The sequence below is a fragment of the Electrophorus electricus genome, chromosome 22 (assembly GCF_041902795.1).
Source record: "Electrophorus electricus isolate QZ-2024a chromosome 22, ASM4190279v1, whole genome shotgun sequence".
Taxonomy (NCBI): domain Eukaryota; kingdom Metazoa; phylum Chordata; class Actinopteri; order Gymnotiformes; family Gymnotidae; genus Electrophorus; species Electrophorus electricus.
The window spans coordinates 14,903,244-14,928,380 of record NC_137518.1 but is presented as its reverse complement, the minus strand read 5'-3'; the positions used below and the strand labels follow the sequence as shown (position 1 = coordinate 14,928,380).

At 42.8% G+C, this 25,137-nt stretch overlaps 4 protein-coding genes and 1 long non-coding RNA gene across 5 annotated transcripts in view; 3 read left to right on the top strand and 2 right to left on the bottom strand.

Annotated features, from left to right (window-relative positions):
• Positions 1-13,115, bottom strand: part of tex264b (testis expressed 264, ER-phagy receptor b) — a 41,601-nt gene extending 28,486 nt beyond the window's left edge. Inside the window, exons 1-2 of the mRNA XM_027012468.3 lie at positions 12,292-13,115; positions 5,385-5,606 (exon numbers count right to left, since the gene is read on the bottom strand). Coding sequence (XP_026868269.2) covers positions 5,385-5,606; positions 12,292-12,540 — 471 coding nt within the window. The 5' untranslated portion in view covers positions 12,541-13,115. The remainder of the gene's footprint in view (positions 1-5,384; positions 5,607-12,291) is intronic.
• A 179-nt stretch (positions 13,116-13,294) lies between these two features.
• gpx1a (glutathione peroxidase 1a) lies at positions 13,295-14,481 on the top strand. Its single transcript, XM_027012469.3, has 2 exons — positions 13,295-13,600; positions 13,815-14,481. Exons 1-2 carry the CDS (start codon positions 13,376-13,378, stop codon positions 14,163-14,165), a joined length of 576 nt encoding a protein of 191 aa, XP_026868270.2. The 5' UTR covers positions 13,295-13,375; the 3' UTR covers positions 14,166-14,481.
• On the bottom strand, positions 13,944-16,956 carry LOC145653053 (uncharacterized). Its single transcript, XR_014119315.1, has 3 exons — positions 16,223-16,956; positions 16,046-16,128; positions 13,944-15,821 (listed from the first exon to the last, which is right to left on the bottom strand). It is a non-coding gene; the product is annotated as an uncharacterized LOC145653053 (long non-coding RNA).
• A 152-nt stretch (positions 16,957-17,108) lies between these two features.
• On the top strand, positions 17,109-19,830 carry brk1 (BRICK1 subunit of SCAR/WAVE actin nucleating complex). Its single transcript, XM_035520135.2, has 3 exons — positions 17,109-17,309; positions 18,317-18,399; positions 18,860-19,830. Exons 1-3 carry the CDS (start codon positions 17,192-17,194, stop codon positions 18,884-18,886), a joined length of 228 nt encoding a protein of 75 aa, XP_035376028.1. The 5' UTR covers positions 17,109-17,191; the 3' UTR covers positions 18,887-19,830.
• Positions 19,831-20,681: 851 nt separating this feature from the next.
• On the top strand, positions 20,682-24,752 carry setmar (SET domain and mariner transposase fusion gene). Its single transcript, XM_027012493.3, has 2 exons — positions 20,682-20,880; positions 21,323-24,752. Exons 1-2 carry the CDS (start codon positions 20,782-20,784, stop codon positions 22,097-22,099), a joined length of 876 nt encoding a protein of 291 aa, XP_026868294.2. The 5' UTR covers positions 20,682-20,781; the 3' UTR covers positions 22,100-24,752.
• The last annotated feature ends 385 nt before the right edge of the window (positions 24,753-25,137 follow it).

Here is a 25,137-nt window from a genome sequence, read left to right as displayed (position 1 = left end):
GATCGCTGAATGAGATCTATTTGATGTGTTTACCAACATGTTATGGTAAAAGTTGAATTGAGTCATGAAAGAAACACAAATGAATCATGTTTTTTTTTTTTTTTTCACAGTATTAAACAAAAAAATAGTTCAAAATAAATTGCTACTTTTACTACGCTTTGTGGTCATCTGATTCTGTTTTGCCAAAATATTCTCAGCTTCTGTTTGTATTTTTTGGGGGAATTTTGCTGAGATTTATTTATTTTTTGCTGCTGCATCACTTCCTTTGGTTTTCATTTTCACTCAACATGGTGGAATCATCTGAAACAAACTTTCAGCTACTGCGCCACATTTAAGGCCCTCACCTTCAAACATGCCAAAACACGAAACAAATAAGTAAATCAATGGAGGAAGTAAAACAAAATGGTAGCCGAAGGGCAATAGGCCGACTACGAAGAGCAGGACAGGGGTCAAGCCTCTGCCTACAGAGCTCACAGACCTTGCTTTGGAACACGTTTGGCACATACCTAACTCCGTAGTTACTCACTAGAACAAAACCTGACTGACGTCCCTCAAGACACGGTGCTGAATCCTCACGGGTAGTTCTGCGTAGCCAGGCGGTATTGTATCGCCTTGAATTCAAGGCTATGCACGACCAGTACCATTAGTCTTTTGCGGGGGAGAAGTGTATGAAGAGGATCAGACGAGTTCGGTTTTTCTCGAGGAAAGTGCCGCTCAGCGACCTTGGAGAAAAGGCGGCCTGTGAGGCACTAAGACGGCTGCGCTCCAACAGCTCCAGAGCAGACAAACTTTATTCTGGTTTATTTCCCCAATTTGACTGATGAATTCAAAATGAAATGTATCGTTGTTATTATTACTGTCCTCCACAGACCCTCATGTAGAAAAGTGCTAATGACGAAGTAAAAGGTACTTTACCCAGCTAATGCGATACCATGCACTGTGCTAATTGGGATACGCTCCTCGTTAATTGGAGCCTCCTGGCTTTTATTTCCAATTAACTAATTTAACCTTTGGCCAGGCTCCAGGTGTCGTGTGGCGTATCCAGACAGGTAGGGAACCCCAGTGCAAACCCAGGGAGGAGGGGCGCAGAGATGGGGTCACTTCGGATTATGGTATCTGAAGGAGGTCATCCATACTCTGGCAGGGAGAGTTGTTAAGGGCTTGCCTGCACTCGAATGCAGACGCTGAATGTCCCAGGATGGCCCTCGAGCGTGAAGCAATCTCGGAGCATTTTCCCGTGGAGTGCTAGCTGATTAAACTCAGCCGGTAAGGCACTAGTGAGTTGCATCACACCCTCTGATATCTAGCCTGAAGATTCTGGGCTATGGTCAAGCGTGATATCTCATCCATACACACACACACACATACGCACAAACACACACACACACACAAGAGGCCTTCCCTTTCAAGTATTATTTGCTAGAAAGTTTGAAAATGAGTAAAAAGTATGTATGCACATGCTTAAGTAAAAGGGATAATTCAAAGGAGAATGGAAATGCCTCATTCTAAGTACAAACGGTCTCCTGCATGTTGACATGACTGAGGTGCAGGTGAACTCCTTAAACCCTATAAACCCTATAACCATAGTAACACTGTGGGTGGGGGGTCGATGTACACTGCAGCTTGTACATGGAAAACAACAACACCACTGCACAGCTTGAGAAAAAGAAAATTAGAGAAAGAATCTAACTGATCGGGGGAAAGAAAGGAAAGTTATCCAAACCAAAATCACCAGGATTCACATATCCAGGAACTCTGCACAAAGTACTGTGATGCCCTCAATAAATATAGTCATGCAATAAAAACAAAGAAATACAAACACACATGAAATAAAATAAATTATTTGGAAGAATTTGCTAACTCCAATAGGCAATTCTGGGAAAATTGGAAATCACTAAACAATCTGCACCATAACAACAATTAAAAAGGGAGATACATCGAAAGAAACATTGTGAAAAACAGTATAGCAATCCCACAACAAATGAAGAGCAACAGAAAATATCAGAAAAACTCAAATCCCTTGAGACTGTAATTAAGGATTATCAAACCGTATCACTAAAAAGAGAACTAGAGGAAAAGCTTAGAGTCTAAAACCCAGAAAAGCCAGTGGCTCAGATGACATTCTGAACGAAATCTTTATAAACATGACCCGAAATTCAAACTAGCTATTCTAAAACTTCAGTTTTGTTTAAAATATAGGCTGCAGTCTGGAGTAAAGGACAAAACTTTAGATAAATTTGACCCAAACAACTACAGAGGAATCTGTGTCAACAGTAACCTTCAGTGGAATTCTGAATGTGAGAATAATAAAATTTCTAAAAGAACTTATATAATGCAAAATCGGATTGGCTTTCTCCCAAATTATCAAACATCAGAGCACATTTTCACTATACACCCTTATTAATCAATATGTAAACCAAACTAAAGGCAAGATTTTGTAGATTTTCAAAAAGATTCGATTTGGCACAAATGCTTGTTCTATAAACGTGGAGAATACGGGATTGGGGGAAAGTGTATAACATCATCAAATCAATAAACACACACAGTAAGTGTTCAGTCAAAACTGGAACGCCCAGGGCTGATTCTTGCACAAGTCACAAAGAGTATGGCAAGGCTGTCGTCAAAGCCCTACACTATTTAACATGTACATCAATCCATTGGCTGAAAAACTAGACCAATTAATGAAGTAGATGACAATGCAATTAAATGTCTGATATATGTGGATGGCCTTCATGAGAGGGACTACCACAAACCTGTATCTTTTAGAATAATTCTGTGAACCATGGACTCTGAAAATTAATCACTAAAAAACTCAAATAAAAGATATAAAAGCCCTGAATAAAAGACCTGTAAATCAAGGAACCGCATATCGTTTTATAATAAACAACACAAATATTCAACAATCACTCACATTCATATATTTAGGTATAATAAGTTCATACTTCATAATAAGTTCATCATCCACATAATTTGAGATCTCATTTAGAATTTGGGTTAAACTATTTAAAACGGTGACTGAGCCAATTTCACTTTACAGCAGTAAGGTTTGGGGACCTCAAAAAGATTTCACAATTTGGGACAAACACCCAGCTGAGACACTTCATGTAGAATGGCGTCGAGAAATCCTCAGGATGGAGAGGATAATACCGAATAAAGCCTGCAGAGCCGACTTAGGTCAGCTTCTTCTACCACTAAACATCCAAACAAGAGCATTACAATTTTGGGAACATGTAAACGTTAGAGACCTCAACTCACACCATTCTAAAGCACAGCTCTACCAGGAGGCTCAGTGAGCCGAAACAGCAAACAGCCTCAGGACAACTACATACTCTCCCAAACAATCAGACCCAACCAAATAATAACTTAAGGAAAACATCACACATCGGAAAGAGTCCACAAAAGCAGGACACAAGCGCCGATGCTATTTGTTCCTAAATTGAGACTACACGTTGGCAACTTATCCGACAAAAAGTGAAGGAATATGCTGACCTCGTACAGCCTCAGTGAGCGCAGCCTGGCCACTGAACCTGGTTCTGTTCCCACTGCCACCTGGGAGTGGTGGAGATAGAGCCGCATGCCCTAACCGAGGGTTCCAAATATGAAGTCAATTAGAAAGCCATTCTATAACAACATTAACAGCATCTGGCCTGAGTTTCTAAATTGCTGTAATAAAGAAAAACCACCCTGTGTCTTGAGCGAGAAGAGTGCCGATTATACAAGCAGCAGCATTTGTAGCATCTTGTCACAGCCTAAGACCCTACTAGTAAGTCACCCTGCCGCACACACCTCGGTTGGCCGCTATTGTTGACTGAGTGTTTTGTGATTTCTTTTGTTATTTTCCTACCTATTTCCCCCTTTCCTGGATATGCTAATTTGCTTTGGCAATAATGTAACTTGGAACATTCGTGCCAATAAAGCACTGTTGACTTGAATTTAATTGAGAAAGCGAGAGAGAGAGAGAGAGAGAGAGAGAGAGAGAGAGAGAGAGAGAGAGAGAGAGAGAGAGAGAGAGGGGGGAGGGGGGAGAGAGAGAGAGAGAGAGAGGTAAGCAGAAGTGAGACAGAAAAAGAGAGATATTCTTCTATCTTTTCAAGAAAACAAAATACAAATGTATTCCATTAAAGTACTTTGTAAAGTTTTATAAGAAGAGGAGAAAGCACATCCGCACTTCTAAGGAACTCCTAGTAAAAGTCCCAGCCTAGTAATTACAGAGTGGCTTTGTGCTTCCTTTTAATCTAACATACACACACAAGTGCCAATTCCCATTATGTTATTATTGATATTTTAAGTATTGGTATTATTATCTCTTAAAATTTTAATAACATTCTTCATTTGCTGTTTTTTGTAACTTAGAAAATACATCATATAAATAAATAAATCAAATAAATCAGGAGAACACGAGGATTTAGTCACGCTCTCTTTTTCTTATTCATTAACACCAACAGCCGCCCCCCACCCTCCACCCACACACACACACACACACACTTATACACACACGCACACACACACGTATACACACACACCTACAAATTCTGCCGAGAAAAGATGAGACTGATGACCAGAACACCGGCCACCTGCGGAAGTCATGACTTTTCAATGACACTTCCTTCTCACAGCTGGTGGGTTCAGAACGTGCAGCTGGCTTTGGCTCCAGGGACAAGCCGTGCAACCAGTGACCCCATCCCAGCCCCCCCGCTCTCGTTCCTTGGGCATCTTCCACACCTCCACCTCCATTCCACTAACCTTCTGCTCCCAGTACTGATCAGCAGGAGGAATGGAGTGACTGGGTTCTAGGTCAACCCTTCAACTCTGACAATCTGGATATAGAAAGTAAGAGGAAATGGCCCATGAGCCAATCGGATTTTACTAGGGGAGACGGGAAAAAAATCCTTTCAGTTCCAATTGCCAATTCTTGAGCACGGTGACTCTTACATTGCCACGATTAAAAAAAGAATCAATTGAAATATAGAATTTTTTAATGACTATATCACAATACAGAATGCAATACTTTAAAATGTGCAATATGCAACAGGCAACCAAGTATAATTGCATTATAAAATCAGAAGGCTTTTCCACCTCCAAAATTTATGACTGCAAATTTGATGGTGGCCAACGTGCATGTTAGAAAGGCGGGAGGGTGCAGGGTTTATTCGCTGTTGGTGGTTCTTTTTTCTTCAGGCTCACTTCCAACTGCTCATTTCAGGAGGAACTGCCTGATGTAGATCCTATGCTCGTATGGAAAGTACCTCATAAATGTTGCCACATCAAACACAGTGACATGTGAGTGACAGGTCTTTCAACCAATCAGACGCATAGCTGCGAGAGCTGCGAAATCCGACATCAGCGAAGGCCGAACGTGGTGGGGTGGGGCTCAGGGAAGCTACCTTAATGTAACGCGCCAGGCGTGGGTAGACTCTCCACACTCCCAGGTAGATGGAGAGAAAAGTTCGGTGGGGGAAGCAGGCTGAGACCACGTGGGTGACCTCGGGGAAGGTGAAGATCCGGAAGCCACACTTCTCGTACAGCTGCTGGAGCTCTGTGGCAGGCGTCTCGTCACCCTCGCTCAGAATACTGCCCACTACACAGCGGCACTTCGAGCCTGGCACCTGGATAACACACACACACACACACACACACACACACACACAGAAACATAACTAGAAAGTTATGCAGGATGTTGCCAGGAAAGACAAAGTACTTCTAAGAACCTGTTTTTGGCTTTCACTCTGATGACCCCCCCCCCACGCTGCCTGTCTTTATTCATTAGCAGTGAGGTATCTGACAGATAGACTGACCCTGAACTCTCAAGCAAAACTTCAGCATGATCTCTTTGACCACGTGCCTGTGCCAACTTGTAAAAGCCCTCACCAGAGGCCCCTGAAAGCGCTCCGCCTCCAGGCAGCAATTAGCAGCACCTTCTCCTCCACCTAACGAAAACACCCTTTCCTACTGTACCCGGCCAGGCATTTCAACAAACAGCCGCATCACGTCTGCATGCGAGCACGCTCACGCGCGCACACGCACACATACACGCATGCGCGCGCACGTTCACGCACATATACACTGACGATGAGTCACAAAGAGAAAAGTGGCCTAATGAGGAGCAGCTGCTCTGACAGAAAGTGGCATGGAGAGAGAAGAGAAAATAAATTACGCACACGTAGGATTTAATAACGAAAGGTAGCAGGCACAGGTGGCAGTGTGTGTGTGTGTGTGTGTGTGTGTGTTTATGCAGCTTTAATTGGTGCAACTCCACCAGACTGCTTCGGACGCCCGTGGACAGGCGGCCGGCTGTCAACTTCAGTGGGAGTGAGATTAGGCGCTGAAGGACATGCACATGCTCGCATGCACACACACACACACACACACACACACACATTCACTCCTGCATGGGCACACACACACACAACCATGCACGCAAATGCACATATATATGCACACATACACACGTGCATGCACACAAACAAACCGGGGCACTAGGGAAATCCGGGCTTGATTCTGTGTGGTGACTAACAACCACAGCACAGGAGGTTCTGGATGGGAGGCTGGTGTGTATGAGACTGGATTGGGCTACCACATCCGGAGAGAGGAAAATCGGGTGTCAAAGCTACATAACTGATAAGCCCTGCACACCTGGAGCTCCTACAGAACAGCGGGCATTCCTCTCCTACATCAGAGTCACCCACACTCCCCTCCACGGCCCCCAGGGATGCGACCACACAGACCTGCCCAGAACAGCCTTCTGCTAATAACAGAACACTCACTTAAAGGGTGGTTTTCAGACTTAATCGAAGAAGATCTTTACTGACTCAGATCCAGGGTCAGTGTTTGCCTTTCCGATCCCAAATGAACGGTGCTGTATGAATTTGGGATGCTGACTGAAGAGCAGAAGAGATGGCTAAAAATATAAGAAAAAAGCAAATGTTGTGGAGCAGTCAGATTTGTGTGCTTATTTAGGTGCAAAAGTAGACGTCAAGACAAATGGAAGCCCTTTTGGGGGTGTATAAGCCATTTTGGGGGTGGTCCAAAGTAATGAACAAATCTACTTTCATGGATTGGTACCTTTCTCTATAATTTTTCTCTCTTCAAATATCCACAGTATGTGAGTGATTTTGTGTGTGTGTGCGTGTGTGTGTGTGTGTCATCCACGAACACTGCTGAAAACTGAATGAGCTTGTGCCTCTAGCTGTGAATTTGGAGTGTGTTTAACTTATGCTCCATCACTGCGAGTCCCCTCTGGCCTAAACACAGCTGTGAGCCTGAAACGTGGATCTCCCACGGCAACCATGCCGCCACCATTCTGGAATCCAGACACCAACCTGGCAGTGGACGCCACGAAAACGGAACGTATTACTCAAGCACAGCCGAGCCCCAGCTGAGCTCAGTCAAACAGCTGATTGAAAGCCATTGTCCTGGTTAGTCTGAATTATTATCTTAGCTCTGCAATTAATATTAAAGTTCAAGCATATAAATAAAGGCAGAGGACAGCTGAATTCAAATCATTTCCCAGACACCATTTCAGTGCCTTTAGCCAATTAGATTGTACCACAAACCTGTGTTTTTCTGAATCCCCATAACAATGGGAATACCAGGTGACATCTCCTGAACAACTCATTCGCTGAGCGTGTCTGTGGCTGTGTTCTCACCGTTGGAGTAGAGCCAGAGCTTCAGTTCCGGCGGAGCCAGGAATCATGGGAGCCTGTGGGGAGAGGGGCCGAGGGGTTTCCCTAGAGAGCCACGGACAAGAGTGCCTGTGAACCATTTGGCCTTGTGGGAAATTGAATCCAGAGCACTTTATTGGCGACTCTCAGAGTTTATTTTAGAAGCCACTACCCTTAATCTCTCTCTCCTTCATTCTGTCTCCTTCATTCTGTCTTTCCACGCTCCCACTGTCAGATGTGAAAGTGCTAAGAAATGAGATGAAGAGGGTAACTCTCGATTTTTGTTATGGATTATCTGTTGATGAATCAGTGAAGATATTCCCAAACACATCTCTGACTCTTCAATCTATATCTTCATTTTTTGTTACCATTTGGTCCAGTGAAATTTTTCCAATATCACATATGAGCTGGGATGACAGCAATAATATAAAATCATGAGCTAGCTCAAAATCTACATACGAGTTACAATATCTGCCATAGGTGCATCATTTTTAAATAAATGCATGTACCCATATAAACCAAAAACATGCAAACATACAAAAGGTATATATGAATACAAACTTATATCATCCAGTATGCCTTATGGACAAAATATAGCTAGGTTTCAACGTCTCAATCAAAGAGGGTTTTTTTTCCTAGGGGAAAATATATTATGATGAGACTATCATACGTGAAGCAAGATTTTAGTACCATTACTGAGGTGCTTTTTTCCCCCTCCTGCTTACCGTACTGAGGCAATTAAATTCCACGCTGAACGTGCAGCAGATCCAGACCAGATCCATCCCTGTGGAAGTCCATGTGGCCAGGATCAAGACAATATTCCACTAATATCTACATCTTTCTTCAGACAGCTAAACAGGAGGCTGCACTCCATACCACAGCACCAGGGCGCCCAGCTGTGCCTCATCTGTCTTTGATTGATAAGACACAGCAATTAGCAAAAGTAGGCACCGGGCTGAGTGTGAGTGCCAGACTGGAGAGGAGAATGCACACCATTTATTTCTTGTCATCTGGTAAAACTCTGCTAACGTAAACAGTCCCCACACTGCTGTTGCAGGACAGATGCTACCAAGATGTTCGGTTCATACTCTAGAGGATCGCAACACTTGGTCACTCAATGGTCATCTTAGCTAAACGCTGAGGCTTGGTTGGCAAATCACTCTGTTGTCCAGGATTGTGATGCTGTAGGCAGGAGGCCTGACACTCCTGCCACAGGACAGTCTTAGCATTTACATTTTTCACATTTCCCTGACACTTTTATCCAAAGCGACTTAGAATTATGACTGAATACAACTTGAGCACTCGAGGATTGAGGGCCTTGCTCAGGGCCGAACAGTGGCAACTTGAACTGGCAACCGTCCACTTACTCGTTGAATACCTTGTCCACCGAGCTACCCAGCAGTTTCTTTTTCCTTCTTGCTTTGTCCACCAAATGGGAAAGTGGTCCTGAATGGGCTTCTGAATGACCAACTCGAGCTCTGTGAGTCCTCTTCCACCACCATTTTGTTTGGCCTACAGGAAGGCTGTCACCAGGAACTACAAAATCCAGGAGAGTAGCGAGGGTTATGGGGACCAGTCACAGAGGAGCAGCTTATGTCCCGGAGAAGCAGTTTCCAATTCTTTGCCCTCTCTTTCGTTCTGTCTCATTTTCTTTCTCCCTCAAGTTCTGAAAACATGGCACTTTGGAGATTTCTAACCCTGACATTGGCAGTGGCACCCCAGGCCCCTCTGCTAACGAGCTGAGATCATTAGGCCAATTAGTCATAGCTGGTTTAAGCCGTAGCCGGGCCAGTTGCTAATTGGAGGCCTGGGAAAGGGAAAAAAAGAGAAAGCATCCAGCAGCGACAAAGAGTATTTCAGCATGGATGGACAGGAGCTGTCAATCAAATTCATACCACATACCAGCAGGGCTTTCAAGTAAGAGGTAGTGCATGCATCAGTGCCATGGCAACAGCCCTAGACAATAAGAAGGGGACACAGACAGGAAGTGAATGAGGGAAATGGGCCAAAATAAAACAGAGAAAGAGGCTAAGCTCTGCTTCAGAGAGACCTCAGGATGACCTCTACCAAACACTTTGTGAGTGTGCCAGACAACAGAACAAAGACAGAAATGTGCTACTGCTGTGGCTTGTCTTTGAAATGACCATGAAGCAACCGTGCTATCAACAAGTTGTGTCTTTCACCACACAAAACACAACATCTCTAAGGTCATCATTGTGTCCATGAGATTACATAGCACTTGCCCCAGCCCTATCTGATGCAGAAACAAGTTGATTAGATAGCTTTAAATCAACACACATCTCCATCAAGTCTATTTTCAAATAGAGAGCTCTCATCAGGGGCAGTGAGGACCTACCAGTGGAGTGTCCAAGCAGCGCCTGATCAAAAGGAAGATAAGAATGATTTTTCCTGTAGGCAAAGTCACTCTTTCGCCATGTGATGGCGGCCACTCTTAAAAAGCTCGAATGGAGCACGCCACTCTGCACTCATTATGTAAGTGGACTACAAAAGTAATCACAATATCATGCATCACGATGCTTTGTTTACCTATGTGTTTAGTCGACCTAACTCACAGGTTCCATTTTTCAACCAACTTGAGAATGAAATCAATTCTCACCTCCCAAAATCATTTCTCAACTCAAACATGCAGTATAATATTAAGCCACAGTAAACCTAACATTTTAAATACAACCTTAGCTTTATAGCTGAATAATTTCATACAGTTTGAAATGATGTTCATTGTGAAGACTGTTTGTTATTCACCATACCTGCACACTCAAGTCTATTAAGTGCGGTTAAAGTTGTTTGGGAAACGGTAGCAGTCCTTGAGGTCCTTAGTTAACCTATGCCTTCTCTCCAGCAAAGCACTGCATCCATGCAAACACTGAAGCAGGTAAGAGGGCAACTGGATGACAGGTCTTAGAAAACTGTAAGTGTGCTGAGTGGAGAACAGTTCTTCTTTCCTTTATGAACACATCATTAGTCCCACAAAGAGAGGGAAGCTGAGGTCCTCGATCCACTCAGAGTCTTACTGCTGCACACAGAGCATGCTCAAGGATTTGATTTTTCAGGCTATAACAATCAAACAAATGAGTCGCCCACGCAGCCCTTTCATATTAACTACCCCATTACATTTTTGCACCTGTTTATACAGTAAAGTCACAGATCGGACTCTGTCGGCAAGACACAAGATATCGCATATAAATTACATGTTGATGTCCACAGACTTGTAATTCCTGACCGCATTAAGAGTTTGTAACCCTTTTAATTTGGTACAAAGAAGTCAGCTCTTAACTAATGATATAACAAATTTCTTATTTCTTAATTAAGCAATTAACATGACCTAATGCAGCATCTCTCCCCTCTAGCAGGCTGTTAAAAATTAATTCATTTATTTATTTATTCATCAGCGGTTCTATCCACTGATTTAACCACTTTTGTAAGAATCGATTGAATTTTTTCACTTCATAATTGGGAGTCTTGAGCTTGGCACTGAACGCAACAGGCTGTAAGTTCAGGCACGGCAGATATGCGAGCTAACTGTCATGCAATTTATCCCAATCACAAAGGAAATGCGAATACAGCCAAGCAACATCAATATCAAGTTATTTCCGCCCCCACATATATTCGAGAAATGATGGCGCACTGTAACAACAGCTCCATCCAGTGGTGAACCAGCCACATACAGAACGCAGTTAGAATATGGACACGCATTGTAATAATGTAGTAATAACTTATTACAAAAAGTCATTACATAAAGCAATAAATTAAAAATGCAAGTGCATGAATCTCTTAATCCAATATGAAGTTCCAATCATAATTACAATAAAGAAAGCAATCACAGATTCCCGAGAATCCCTCTTTCAATACCAGTTTGGGGTTAGTGTATTCAAGATGAACATTAAATACTGCCACAGCCAAGACTGCACTGAGGGCACGGTGCACACACTGAGTTTAACTGAATACATTTATTTTCTTCCCAGGGATTTACATGTTAAGGACCTAAATCAGGATCCGCTGAAGCAGCACAACAGATGCCCCAGGGACTCCCGATAAAGAGCAAGACGAACACACTATTAATTGTATAGTACATAAATTACAATTACAGTTTTGGACTTGGCTCCTAAAACCCTGCTGTAACACATACAAACACAAATACCAATACCACAAAATGAATGACCTAACAAATTCAGGAGCTTTGGTAGAGATGTAAGTACAAAAACAAGTTGTTACTCTTGGCTATGTAACATAGTGATGCGTTTTCTCAAGAGCGCACTCTGCAACAGGTGTACATTTATGCCACCGGCATACAGCCTTAACTGGGTCCCATATGTTAAACACACTGTTTCTATAGATCACATGAGAACTTTATATTGGAGAATTTGTTTTCCTTAAGGTCTGTGTAGGATATTGCTTTCTGTACAGCCAAGAACATATATAGTTAAATGTGTGTATTATCTACTTATTGGTCTAAGATCAAAAACGTTCTGTCTCCTCTTTCTAACCTCTGATACTGGCCATTTTATGTGCGCCCTTGACCAGTATCATCTCTAATGCCACTCGGTTATCAAGTTTTGTGTCATTCCGTACTTTAACAACATATGTTTTAATGATCATACACCATCCTCACCTTTTTGGGATCGTCATAGAAGACACCTACGGTCGGCAGCTTTGGGGCTATCCTGCCACTCTCAGAGAACAGCATTCCGCATTCTTTATAAGGCCCCTCTTTGTATTTATAAGCTACAGTGATGCCCCCGATAGGAGGAGACCCGGTCCTGATGTGGATTTCCGTCAGAAGACCAGAGTACATTATATAGCCCGTTAAGAGGAGACTTATCAAGAGGAATCCAATCACACTCAAAGTCAATACATCCATCGCAACTTATCCGTGCAGTACCAGCAGCTAGACGAGGTTGCAGTAACATTCACATTCGTTAAACACCGTTGGGCAATATTCTCGGGCGGACCAGCTAAAGTGTAGGTGAGGGATCTCTGTTTATAACGTTAAAATCAGAAAAACCCAGTCGCGGACTGCAGCTGATGTAGCACAGTTCCCCAAACACGGGACATGTGGTGATCTGCTTCCTGGATGTACCATCACTACACAAAGGGGTGCACTTTGATGCCTTAACGTCAAATACAGCTGTTATAGTACATATTGTTACACATTTGTACACACGTATAATAACGTATTTAAAATGCTAAAGGTAATAGTTTTACTATATGGAAGTAGTGTCAAAAAGATAAAAAGAGAATACGTTTTGCCTATGTATTATTACGTAAAATAAATATTTAAGATAATAGACGCTGCGCAACAGAATCGCATCTTACTAGTTTGTATTTTGTATTGTATATTGTTATTACTGTATTGTTACTGTAAGAATTCAGTTTATGTATCTATTTCATTAGTAAAGCAGCTAGCTAGCTAGCTAATCTGTCTTGTGTTTAATTGATTTTGTAATGGGTCAATGCTAGCTAAGGCTTATTATTATGTATTTTTTCTTATTTTCGTCACCTTGGAACTTCGTGTGCGTTAGAAATATCATTTTATAATGCACCATGGATGGTTACGACATGCAGGCTTGCCTACAAACGTAATCTAGAGTTTAGGACGCCCCGCCCTTGACTCGAGTTTTATCTGTAGCTCTAAAGTAAAGTTGCGGCCAAAATTCTGGCTGTTTGTCGTCTCTGTCGCCACGGCGGTACGTAACATGGCTGGAAGTGTCAGGAAGTTTTATGATGTGTCCGCCAGACTCCTGTCTGGCGACATGCTGCACTTTTCCTCATTTAGGGGGAAAGTGGTGCTCGTTGAAAACGTGGCGTCTCTCTGAGGCACGACCGTCAGGGACTACACCGAAATGAACGAGCTCCACTCCAGGTACTCGGACAAAGGGCTGGTGGTTCTGGGAGTGCCCTGCAACCAGTTCGGCCATCAGGTCAGTCGACTGTAGTCAGACGGTTTACTGTCTTGTGAGTTCTCAGCATGACTGCGCATAACTTGATAATGAGGCGTCTTGGGACTCTTACGCCAGAAGCTTAGGTCATTGAGGTTTCCAAATAACAACCTCGCATGTTGTTTGTGGTGTACCTGAATGTCTCTCTCTCTATTTCTAAATCATTCTCTCTCTCGCTCTCTCTTTGAAAAACCAGGAGAATGGCAAAAACGAAGAAATACTCAATTGCTTGAAGTATGTCCGTCCAGGAAATGGCTTCGAGCCTCACTTCCCACTCCTGGAAAAGGTCGAGGTTAATGGCAAGGACGCCCACCCATTGTTTGTGTTTCTCAAGGAGACGCTTCCCTTCCCCAGCGACAACCCCACTGCCCTGATGACAGACCCCAAGTTCATCATCTGGAGTCCAGTCTGCAGGAACGACATTTCCTGGAACTTTGAGAAGTTCCTAGTGGGCCCTGATGGAGAGCCAGTCAAGCGCTACAGCAGGAGCTTCCCAACTATTGATATTGAAGAAGACATCAAATTGCTCCTGAAGAAAGTGAAGTAAACCATTCTGGTGTGTTATCTTGGGGGCCTTCTGTGGTGGTGGGGAAGAAGATAGTACCAGTAACAGTCAAGCCCTGTCCAATCGCTTGTAACCACTGCCTCTAATAACAGTTTGATAGTTGGCTGGCTCTGCTGACTTTGGTAAAGTGCAGTTGTTATTTTGGATGTTTACTATATGAAGGCACCACTTGAAATCTGTGAGGGGGGTGTCTGATGTAAATGTAAATGCCTGTTATTGACAGCAGTAATTTAGCCTTGTACAGCAGAACTCAGCACTACTTCCAACTGCCTAAATTCAAATAAAACATTCAAAAATTTGTTATTTGTTCTCCTTTTATGTCTTTAAAATAGAACAAGCCACATCCGTTTTATTTCTCACTTCCTTGTTCTGTGTGTATGTATGCCCACATGTAACTCTTCAGTGTTTTATACTCTATCATTCTGGCAGAGACTGGCTGTTAATCAAACTATTAATCTTGATAACTACACTGCAATATAAAGTTAAAGATCAACTTTTGACAGGAGGGTAAAAGGGGAGGCAGGGTTGCAACATCAATTATTGGTTTAAGGCTGTAAGTTGAATCAGTTTGAGTTACAGTATAATATTTTATTCCTAACTGCAGTTTTGTCCTTGACAAGCTCATATGGTATTACCATGTGTAACGCTGCTGACACACAGACTCCCTTGACGATGTAGGACGGTTATTGACATAAAACACAAAAACGGTGGCACTCACATAACATTTACGGTCATCATGGTTATACACTTATCATTAAACGAAAAACACATACACAGAAACCCAAGACATACACAAACCAAGGTTTGTAACACATTCCATAGTGACAATGACCAGCCATGTGACTTGTGGGGGGAGGAGCGCTGTGACACCATGACATTTGCTCTTTGTTCCAGTTTTACTTAGGAACCAAATGTTACGAGAAAGTGGCCAAACATCTGAATTAATTGCTCAGAGATTATTAACATCTAGACTGGATTTGGATTTACAAACCAGGATTAAGTATCAGGGCAATGGTCAAGGCTGACATAACAGACAGGACAGACAGGAAAAACAGGAAAAAGTGGTTGTATCAAGGGTCACCCAAAACACTGAAAACAGACCTTTTTGCTGTTTACTTATAGTGTTCAGTTATAAGTTTAAAGTGTTTTTAATTCACATTTATGTTTTTAAACATTTTTTAAGAAATATTTTTTTAAAAATTGAGTTGTACTTGAAAACAATTTCACATTTGGGCATGGGTTAAGTAGGGTCATACTGAAACAGTAATATTACTATGTGTTGATTTTATTGCCAAATCAGGGGGACGGTGTTAGTTCCGTGTCTCAAACCTCTGGCTGAGTTTAGGTGAGGCGGGTGGGTGACAATGCTTGACTAGTAGAAAGACAGACTGTAGTCCTACTCCATTTCCAGAACTGTTTCCAGCAGATTTGAGTGCCCGTCGTCCTCATCACTAATGTGTCCCTTGGCCACTCCATCCTCAATGCCACGGTTTGCTCTGCCGGTGGTGTCACCTCTTGCTGGTGCTGCTGGCAACCCTGCGTCTGAGGTCAGCCTCATTCTACTACTCTCCCAGTTCGGCTCATTTTCAAACTCCAGTTTCTCCACAAGCTCCTCTAGGGTCTGCAGGCTGGAGGTCTCTTGAGTAAAGGACAAAGAAGAGGTGGTGTGACTGCAACTTACAAGGGCTTTCTTCAAAGGCAGTGTTAGGGTGAGCTTTTACTCCAGTTGTTTTTTAGTAACTCTGCCCAGTTCTGATAAACTACATTTTCTCTTATTGTACTGTATCAATTTCCAATCTGTAAGTAAGAACAATTATATTGCTATCATTATTTGAAACATTATAAAGAGAAATCTTGCTGACTGGGCATTCCTGGCAGTTCATGCAGCAGTTCAGCATCAGTCCAGGAAAGGAAACTGTCTTCTTTCGCATGGCCGGATCCTTGTCTAAATTATAATGGGTGTGGAAAATAATTAGGGTTATTATGACATATTCAGGACAGACAAAACATATGCTGTAATCAAACTTAAGCAAACCCACCCTATACATCTGAAGTCAGGTCGCTCAGTAAGGTGTCTGGAGATGTGATTATGGTAAGACAGGGATATGCTGCAGTCATGAAGGTTCTCAGGTTGCTCATTAGAGAAGGAAGAAGAGACATACAAAACAGGTCCTGACATGTTGGACGAGCAGGATTCAACTTCAGGTGAATCGTTCGTTGCCCGGACCAAGGCTGCCGCAAGGCCTTGCCTACTCTGTCTCAGCTTGTCTGACATTGATCTATTAAGATGTGGGCAAAATCACACCTGTAACAGGCTGTAGTACAAAAACACTACAACGCCTTAACAGCGCATGTTTATACTGATAACCGTTGAGTGTTTCTAAGGGAAAACTCTTTACTTTGTCCTGGGTTAATACAACCTGACTGAGATGTGGTCGGAGCTGAGCTGAAACCTCATGGCTGCTTGGAGACCCTCTTACTAACTAGTTAGTCACCAAATGACAATAGCTAGCTAACCTTGCAGGTATGCTAAACAGGCTAGCCTGTTTTACATGAATAAATCAGAGTAGGCTCGACGTCAAAAGGTTTTAACAACATAAACACTGTCCTATTCTAATAGTTAATAAGCTGCTTTACTTACAGCCCTGAGTAGCCAATATTTGTTAGGTTAAACTAGATATAGTTCACCGGCTGAGAGGTAATTGCTCTAGGAGCCGTTATGCCAGTCGCTCGAGGGCTATTCGATTTAACCTCAGTGGCGATAACTTCAAAAACAGTCAAGTGATAATTGACCGTTGGTTAAGACAAGTTTATGTTCTGTGCGTTGTTTTAAAGCAGAGAGAGGTTCGTCTGCTTGTGCTGTTTTACAACCACATGTAATGAAATGGTACGCTCGTTTGTTAATGTGCACCGTCGGCGCTAGGAGACGCAGATGAGTCGCCGGCTACGCTCAACACTCGCGTATAACGAACAGCTGTAGCGTTAGCTAGCTCCATCAAAAAAAAACAATGGCTGGGCAGGAGGATCCAGTTCAAAGGGAAATTCACCAGGACTGGGCGAATCGGGAATACATCGAAGTGATTACTAGCAGCATCAAGAAAATAGCCGATTTCCTTAATTCGTTTGGTGAGCTGAAAACGAGGCACTGTGTTCTCGCAGTTTGCGTGCTGACTCTGTTAAGATAACCAGTTAGCTACCGTGTCGAGGGACAGTCGTTTGGTTGTGTTGTAGACGAGGGCTGGCTAGTCTGCCAGCGTTGTGAGCTACAAATAGCCGGATAAAGGTTTATTTAAAAAGTCCATTCGCAATGTTTTCTTTGACGCTATATAACTAGCTGGCGTTTAGCCTAAACCGTGGTAGGTAGCAAGGTAGCTAAGATAAGCATACGGAACGTATGTCATTAGGTTAGCATGTTAGCTAGGTTAGCGTTAGCTACTGCGACTAACATTATATGCTGATCGCTATAGCGTTGACCTAAGCTATTTTCAGACTATTGATAACATTTTGGCTCTAGTAGGGTCTAGATATCTGTTTTAGCTAGTATAGTTTAGGTTACTTTTAATTTATAAATAAGATCTGTATCATCCTATGCCTCAGTGGTTTTAGTTTGGCCTCATGAAATATTAGCTAGGTAGCTAACTTGGGGCTAGGTTAGCTAGCTTCCTGTTTTCTAGGGTGTGTTGGGTACTGCAGCTGAGCTGATCCTCCGAACATAAACGTTACTTGAGTGCAGCTTGTTTTGTAGTTATTAAACAATTAAGACTAGATTTAATAACCTACGCAGTGCGCTTTCATTTTGCTATATGCTATAGAAATCAGGACTGGAGGGTTAAGCTTATTCTTTCTGAAACACGATGCACGCTTGATACGCAAGACAAGTTGTGGTCCAATGAAAATGAAAAAAGGGACAGATAACACTAAAATGAAATGAATTTTCTATAATATACATAAAGTGCGGGGGTGTGCTTGAATATGTAAATGTATGCATATATGTAATGTTCATAGATTTTTTTATATTTTTTTTAAAGAAGCCACAGCCAATAAAATGATGACTCAATCAAATTATGGTAAATGGTGCAAATAAACTTTGTGAGCATTTAATTTGACAAGTGCACATCTGCTTTCCTCACCAGATATGTCCTGCAGGTCCCGTTTAGCTACCTTGAATGAGAAGCTAACTGCCCTAGAGAGGAGGATTGAGTACATTGAAGCCAGAGTAAGTGAATATGTGGTGCAGACAGTGTTGTGTACTGTGCGATTTGGAATATGTTACATTTGATACAGCCGGGCTTACTGGATACTGCTAAGCCGCTGATCCCAAAGCAATGGCACGCTTTTTTTTTTGTTTGTTTTTCTTGTTAAACACACATTCATTTTATTCATTGGCCTATTTCTGCCAGTTCAGGTAGAGTAAAAGGCTATAGCTGCTACATCTGCTGTTTTGCCTTAGTGTGAGCCACCGTCAGATTAACTATACCTGTTTATAAAGCATCAGCTTTTTAGAGGGTGTGGGGCCAGTTATTTTTTTTAAATGTTTGTTTGATTTTGGCTTAGTAATTGTCTGTTAAATGTTGAGCTTGAGCAAATGCATTGCTAGTATGTCAATTGTTTTAAAAACAGCTTGATGGCTCATAATAGAACAAAGCACATAATTCACAGTGAATTTCTTTTTCAAGGTTACAAAAGGGGAAACGCTCACCTAAACATCTTGGGGCTGAGGAAAAGAAAAATGGCGACACTGTGGTTCTCTCCTCCTTCACTCAAGTTGAACAATTTATCCAACTGACAGTTTTAGACCAGCCTCTTAAAGACCCAGTTAGGAACTGCTGAAACAGCAACAGACACGCAGTTAAAAAGTGAACATGGAAAATGTGCATATAATACATTTTTCATATTGTACATTTGTCCAATAGAGCATTCTTCCTGTTATGACTTGCTGCCGCAGTCTCTAATTGGGGCTTTAGTGTGTGGGACCATTGTGGTTGTCAATAAACATTTTTTTTTCTGTGTTCCACAGTTTCTGCCTCAATGTAAACAATGTTATTCTCTTTTTATGATCCTCACTTTGCATCATTGGACCTGTTACTGTCTTTGGGGTGCTTGCACATAAGACTGGTCCTTCGTAATGCCCATCCTTAAATTGACCAGCTGTTATCAAAATGGAACAACATGGACACCAAGCCTCTGAACTGTAATCCCTGGTATTAAAAAAAAGTTAATGATGACCCAATGCAACATGGTAAGAAGAGCCTTGATGACTTCCAAATGACAATGGTTAAGTAATTATTGTATTTTTCAAGCAACAGTTTGTGAAAATTTAATTTGTCTATTCCAGCCCCTGAGTGTTTAAATAATTTCTGTATATACATACATATATATATATATATATTTTGTAAATGCAAAGCCCTGTGTTTGCAGACATATTGCTACCCTGAATTTCTCATGCAGCAGTGTATCTTCATATTAAGCAGCGGTGTCTGGGGTGGGGTTTTGTTTTGTGGGTGAGTGGGCGGAGTCTCCAAAGTGCCAATCAGATCACGCTGAGTCGGGTCGGGGGCTTTTCTGCAGAAGTGCTGTTTTTTCTTTTAGTTAATGCTCATGTCAATGTTTTGTGATTTTAAAAAAAGAAATAAAACATCAAGAATGACACGTTTGTGTCTTTTGTTGCTGGGTAAAAGGAAAGTACTAATGTTGGAAAAATACCACTGATTTAAAAGAGGAAATAGAATGTGGAAGGCCTATACCAAGGTTTTATCTGGTGGTGGGGGAACCCTAAGTAAGTGACCCCTAAGATATGTGAGTAGCTCTAATGTAGCGCAGAAATGGCAGTGTCGATCTCTGTCCCACAGAGCGTATTCCTAGGAACAGCAAAAAAACGGCCGTGCACACAAGTGTGAGGAATAGATGTTGACTACACACTGGAAGTGTGAGGCAGTAGTTTTCTACATTTATTAGTAAAAATAGTTTTTGGTGGTACCAAAAATTTATTGTGCATTCATCTAATAAGAATATGGAAGGAATTCCTTGATAAACCTGTGCTTTCTGCTTCATGAGATATAGGCTTGGTTTCATAATGGTCTTAGTTATAAAATCATCCAGATCCCTACAGAACAATGAATGTTCTGCAATTAAAGGAAATCAAAATAATTTTTTAAAATTGTTGACTATATCAGTGTACAATTATTTTGTGGTTGGAGAATTTTATAATTCATCAGCTCAGTTTTATTTTATTTCAATATAATATGTTCAGTGTCGTCTTTTCCAGCAAACTCAAGTTTTCAGAAAACTAAACAATCTGATCGGTACATCATGATGTTTAAAGTACGGTAATTATCTTAGTTGGACGTTCATTATTATTTATATTTATATAACGCCTTACTCAAACTCAGTGTCGCTTTGCAGACGGATATCAGCTTTTACAATCACTCACAAACCAACTTTATTTAGGGACTTTAGTTTTGAATGAAGTCTGTTACAATACTTCCGGTTTATATGACTACTGTGTCTACTGCTTAAGTGAGCAGTGCTGCGTTTGTGAACTTGGTCTTTAAGTAATTGTAGTCGTGGTACCGGTCTATACTCATGGAAATGTGAAAATATGATGCGGTTATATGCACAAGATATAAGCAATGGCCTCGAGAATGTCCCCGTTTTGATTGAAAACAATGTGAGCGAGGGCGCTTTCCCCAAATTTAAGGTACAGTATCTCAGCAGATCCGTTTACGCATTTGTCCCTTGGAAGTATTTTCTTTTTTTTTTTTAAAGACGTGTTTATCTGACTTAATGCGTTTTCCCTGTCCTCGGTGATTTGTGATTCATTTAAACAGCCACTAGATAGTAGCACCGTTCCACTAACATCCACATTGTTTCTGTAGTTGGGTCGCTATCACTATTCACTTGCTTCTGATTAAATAGTTCCTACGTATACATCCATCCTTATCTACTAATTTATCTTTTAAATCCATAAACCTTATAAATTAATAAATTATTTCACATGAATCGCTTTTTGGGATTAAATGCTGAAAACCGTATCGCTCATTCTGAGCGTTTTGTTTGGGGGGTCAGCTATCGTTGTTCTAGAGGCTGATGCTTTAAAAAAAAAAAAAAATAAAAATCCACCACTAATGTGTATGCTTCAGTACAGTCCAGAGAACGTCCAGGGTCCTGGGTGTGATGTTGACCCGAGTGAGGTGACCCTCCCGGGCTGCTCGTGCCACTCTCTATCCTGCCCTCTGCGCGGCTGCCCATGTACGTGCTATGGCCAGGCCTACACCAGCGAAGGGCTCCTCTCCGAGCAGCAACAGGACCCGGCTACGGGCTGTAGCCACCCCGTGTTCGAGTGCAACGTCCTGTGCATGTGCAGCGACTCCTGCCAGTCGCGGCTGGTCCAGCACGGGGTGCGGATGCGGCTGGGGGTCTTCCGCACGAAGAGCCGCGGCTGGGGTGTCCAGGCCCTGGAGGCGGTGCCTCGGGGCCGCTTTGTGTGCGAGTACGCCGGTGAGGTGCTGGGCTTCTCCGAGGCCCTTCGCCGGCAGCTCGCCCAGACGCCGGCCCACATGAACTATGTCATCGCCGTCCAGGAACACGGGGGCGTAAATGGGGTGTGCCGCACCTTCGTGGACCCGGCTGCCGTCGGGAATGTGGGACGCTTTCTGAACCACTCGTGCCGGCCCAACCTGGACATGGTGCCCGTGCGTGTGCACTCGTTGGTGCCCAGGCTGGCGTTGTTCGCCGCCCGAGACATAGAGGCGGGTGAGGAGCTCACATTTGATTACTCCGGAGGACATGCTAGGCGCCCAGAAACGACTGCCGCTGCAGAACAAGCAGCCGCCCAGAGGAAAGCATGTCTCTGTGGAGCGCCAAACTGTACTGGGTTTTTACCTTTAGACATCTCAGTCCTGCATGGACCAGAGTAGAGAAAGCTGGAGTAGCAGGTTATTTCGCTACTGATCTTTACTCAGTTCACTGTATGTTCATATTGCACTGTCAATATATTACAACCCACCACTTTATTTATACAGCTGACACATATATTACAGTTGCATTACTCTACATACTAATGAACTGTTGTTGCTGTGGTGGAAAGATCTCATCTGAGTAGCCATGAAGATACCTCGGACGCCTGCTGTAATTTAATATTCCGACTGGCCATCTCCTCCATGCTTGCTTCCGATCACATCGTTGTGTTCTTTGTGATAATTCATATTTATTATTACGGCCTTTCCTGTGTAAACACTGCTGTGGCTTCTGTTCTTAATGTATCTTACTTCTTTTGAGTTCATTTTAGAATCCTCTGCCCCTTTAAGAGGACACACAGCTTTTCATTGGACCAAAAGCTCAGGGGTGATAAGCAATTAAATAGTGCCTTTGGGTGTTCCGATATAGTAACAGATCTTTCTCCCCAGCTGCGGGCAGAGGAAACCGAAGCGACCCACTTCACAGAGTCTCCATTCTTAAATCCAGCCTCTCTCTCTATCCCCCATCCATGCCTCTGCCCTGTTTCCAGCATGGACGTGCCTCCATCTCCACGATGATATTAATATCCGTATCTGGGTTAATTAGTCCAAAGCCCAGAGAGGGAGAGCAGGGCTCCAGAAATGAGACCGGGTCTTGAGGCGCGTCAGGCCGAGCTCAGGCCTGGTCTGTGTGCGTCAGTGGTGTAAATATTACCCACTAGCGTCCGCTGCGTTAGCCTACATTCTGCCCGCATATCAGGGGTGGGCCAGGGAGTCCTTGTGTCGAGAAAGCAGATCTCAAGTGCAAGAAGGAGAGGTAAGAAGAGTCTGCTTCGCTCATAAAGAGTGAGAACACGGACGCTCTGCCGTAACTGAGGATAGACGAGTCTGCTGCAGAGTTTGGCATCTTCCCTGCTGATTATGAGCTAATTGCGGAAGCCTTTATGAGTTGAGTCTGGCGTGATGGGACTTGGGGGGGGGGGAGACATGACTCTGTGACTGGAACCACACTGCATGTTGACCATCCCTGTGTTCTGCTACAAGTATCGTAGGTTTAAGATCGTCGTAAATTAGAGAGAGAGTGTTGAGTGTAATACTCGCTTTCCGTGTAAAGATTATGTTTGCGTTGCAGGCATTTTGGGAATCTCAGCCCAGAGCATTTTGAAGGGAGTGGTTACATCAAGCCTGCTGGACAGTTGATTTTGGCAGTAGGGAGATGCATTGTGGTAACTTGTGGGAAAGTGCTGTTAGGGGGATTTGAGGACAGTTTAGCTCACCGCGTTGGCCTTGTGCAGGCCATTGAGAGGAGCCCTGATTTAACTGTTCTCGTCTCTGGCCACTATGAAAATCCCCCTTCATTAGCAAATTAAGTCCCGAGGGTGACCCCTCTGCCCCTCTGGACCTCTGCTCCCAGGCTCCATCACCTAGCTTAGGCACGTCAGAACAAAAGCAAAGTGTGTATAGGCTGAGGATGATGGTAAGGACCGAGGAGGGCCATCAGCGCCACAATTCTCCTGGCATTAAGTTTGGCCCTGCTGATGTAACTTCCTGTTGCACTGGGCCCTGCCTCATCTTGTTCCTCACCAGTCTTGCTGTAGTGTGTGACATGATGTCCATGCACGTTGGCACTCGCTGTTCAAATCGCTTTGCTTGAAATGTGAAGTCAATTGTGCCAGAGCAGCTCTTTGTGCGCTGGTCAGACAGCAGGAGTGATAAGAAAGGCAGGCCTGTGACAGACTCTCAAATTCTACTTCTGGCTCATGACTCATTGGAACCAGTGAGTAAGCAAGTCTTCCAGGTCTCCATGGCAACAGAATGTGCAATATCGATTGGACACCAAGTGTAGGTTGTGTTTCACAATGATTGTTGGAAGGTGAAAGCAGAAATCCTTCACCGCTGCTAGAACATTAGCTCAGTGACCTTCGATTTAATGTGACTTTGCTAAAACAAGTGTCTCCCTCAGTGCTGGTGTCAAAAAGGTCGCGAATAGGCAGGCGAGAGTGGCTGGATCCACTGCAGAAAGGTGAATGGGGCAAATGGACAGATTTTCTGTTTTAAAAAAGCTATGTATAGTAGTGGAACATCACAGGCAGATATACTGTTATTAGAGCAGAGATGGATTCAGGTACATTCATTTTAGGAGGGTGAGCCAGTGCTTTAACCTGTCTGCTTTGTGCTAAACACCCTCTTAAATTCTTGTTAAAGCCACTTTCAGAAATGTTAGCTATATTAGTGTTGAAGTAGAAGCATTTTGTGCAGGTTACATACACTAGACTCAACACTGCCACTGACATAAACAAGAACACTTAATAATAATAATAATAAAAACTCCAAGTGGTTTATGTTTTAGCGTTGCCAACAATGTGATCCTCCGGTCTTGGCAGTCACTAGAGATGAGCTGAAGATGAGGCATCAGAAATATGTAAGAGAATCATCGGTAAAATGTAACAAATCTGATGTAAATAAAAAGGGCTTTTAAAAAATAAACAAATAAAATTATGAAGGAAAAAATAAAGGAAAAACAGAGCTCCCGACGTTTCTTATCTTCTAAGTGTGTGCTATTGTAAATGTGACTCGTCTGTCATATATTACTGGAACCTTCAGACTGATGTTGGTTTATGAAAGGGCCAAAAGGTTCCTCCTGCTTCAAAACAAACACATCTTACAATAAACAACAAACAAACTTTGGCTGCCGTTTTATCGCACGAGTCCCAGCTTCTTCTGGGAAACTAGGCCAGTGGTTTATCTGTTTAGATGACCCATCAGGCTTCTCCAGACTATGAGAGAGGGGCAATTTGTCAAGAGGGGCCATGAGCACTGTAGTGTCCTGCATCACACTGGAATGAGTGTTAAAATGCAATTTTCTATTTTCTTTTTTCCTTGTGCTCTCATGGGATACGAATTTTGAATAAGGATCGCGAGGTCAGTTTAGAGTAGGTATGCACGTTAAACGTATCAATGATACAAGTTGCAAAACATTGTCGGAAAAAGCATCACTG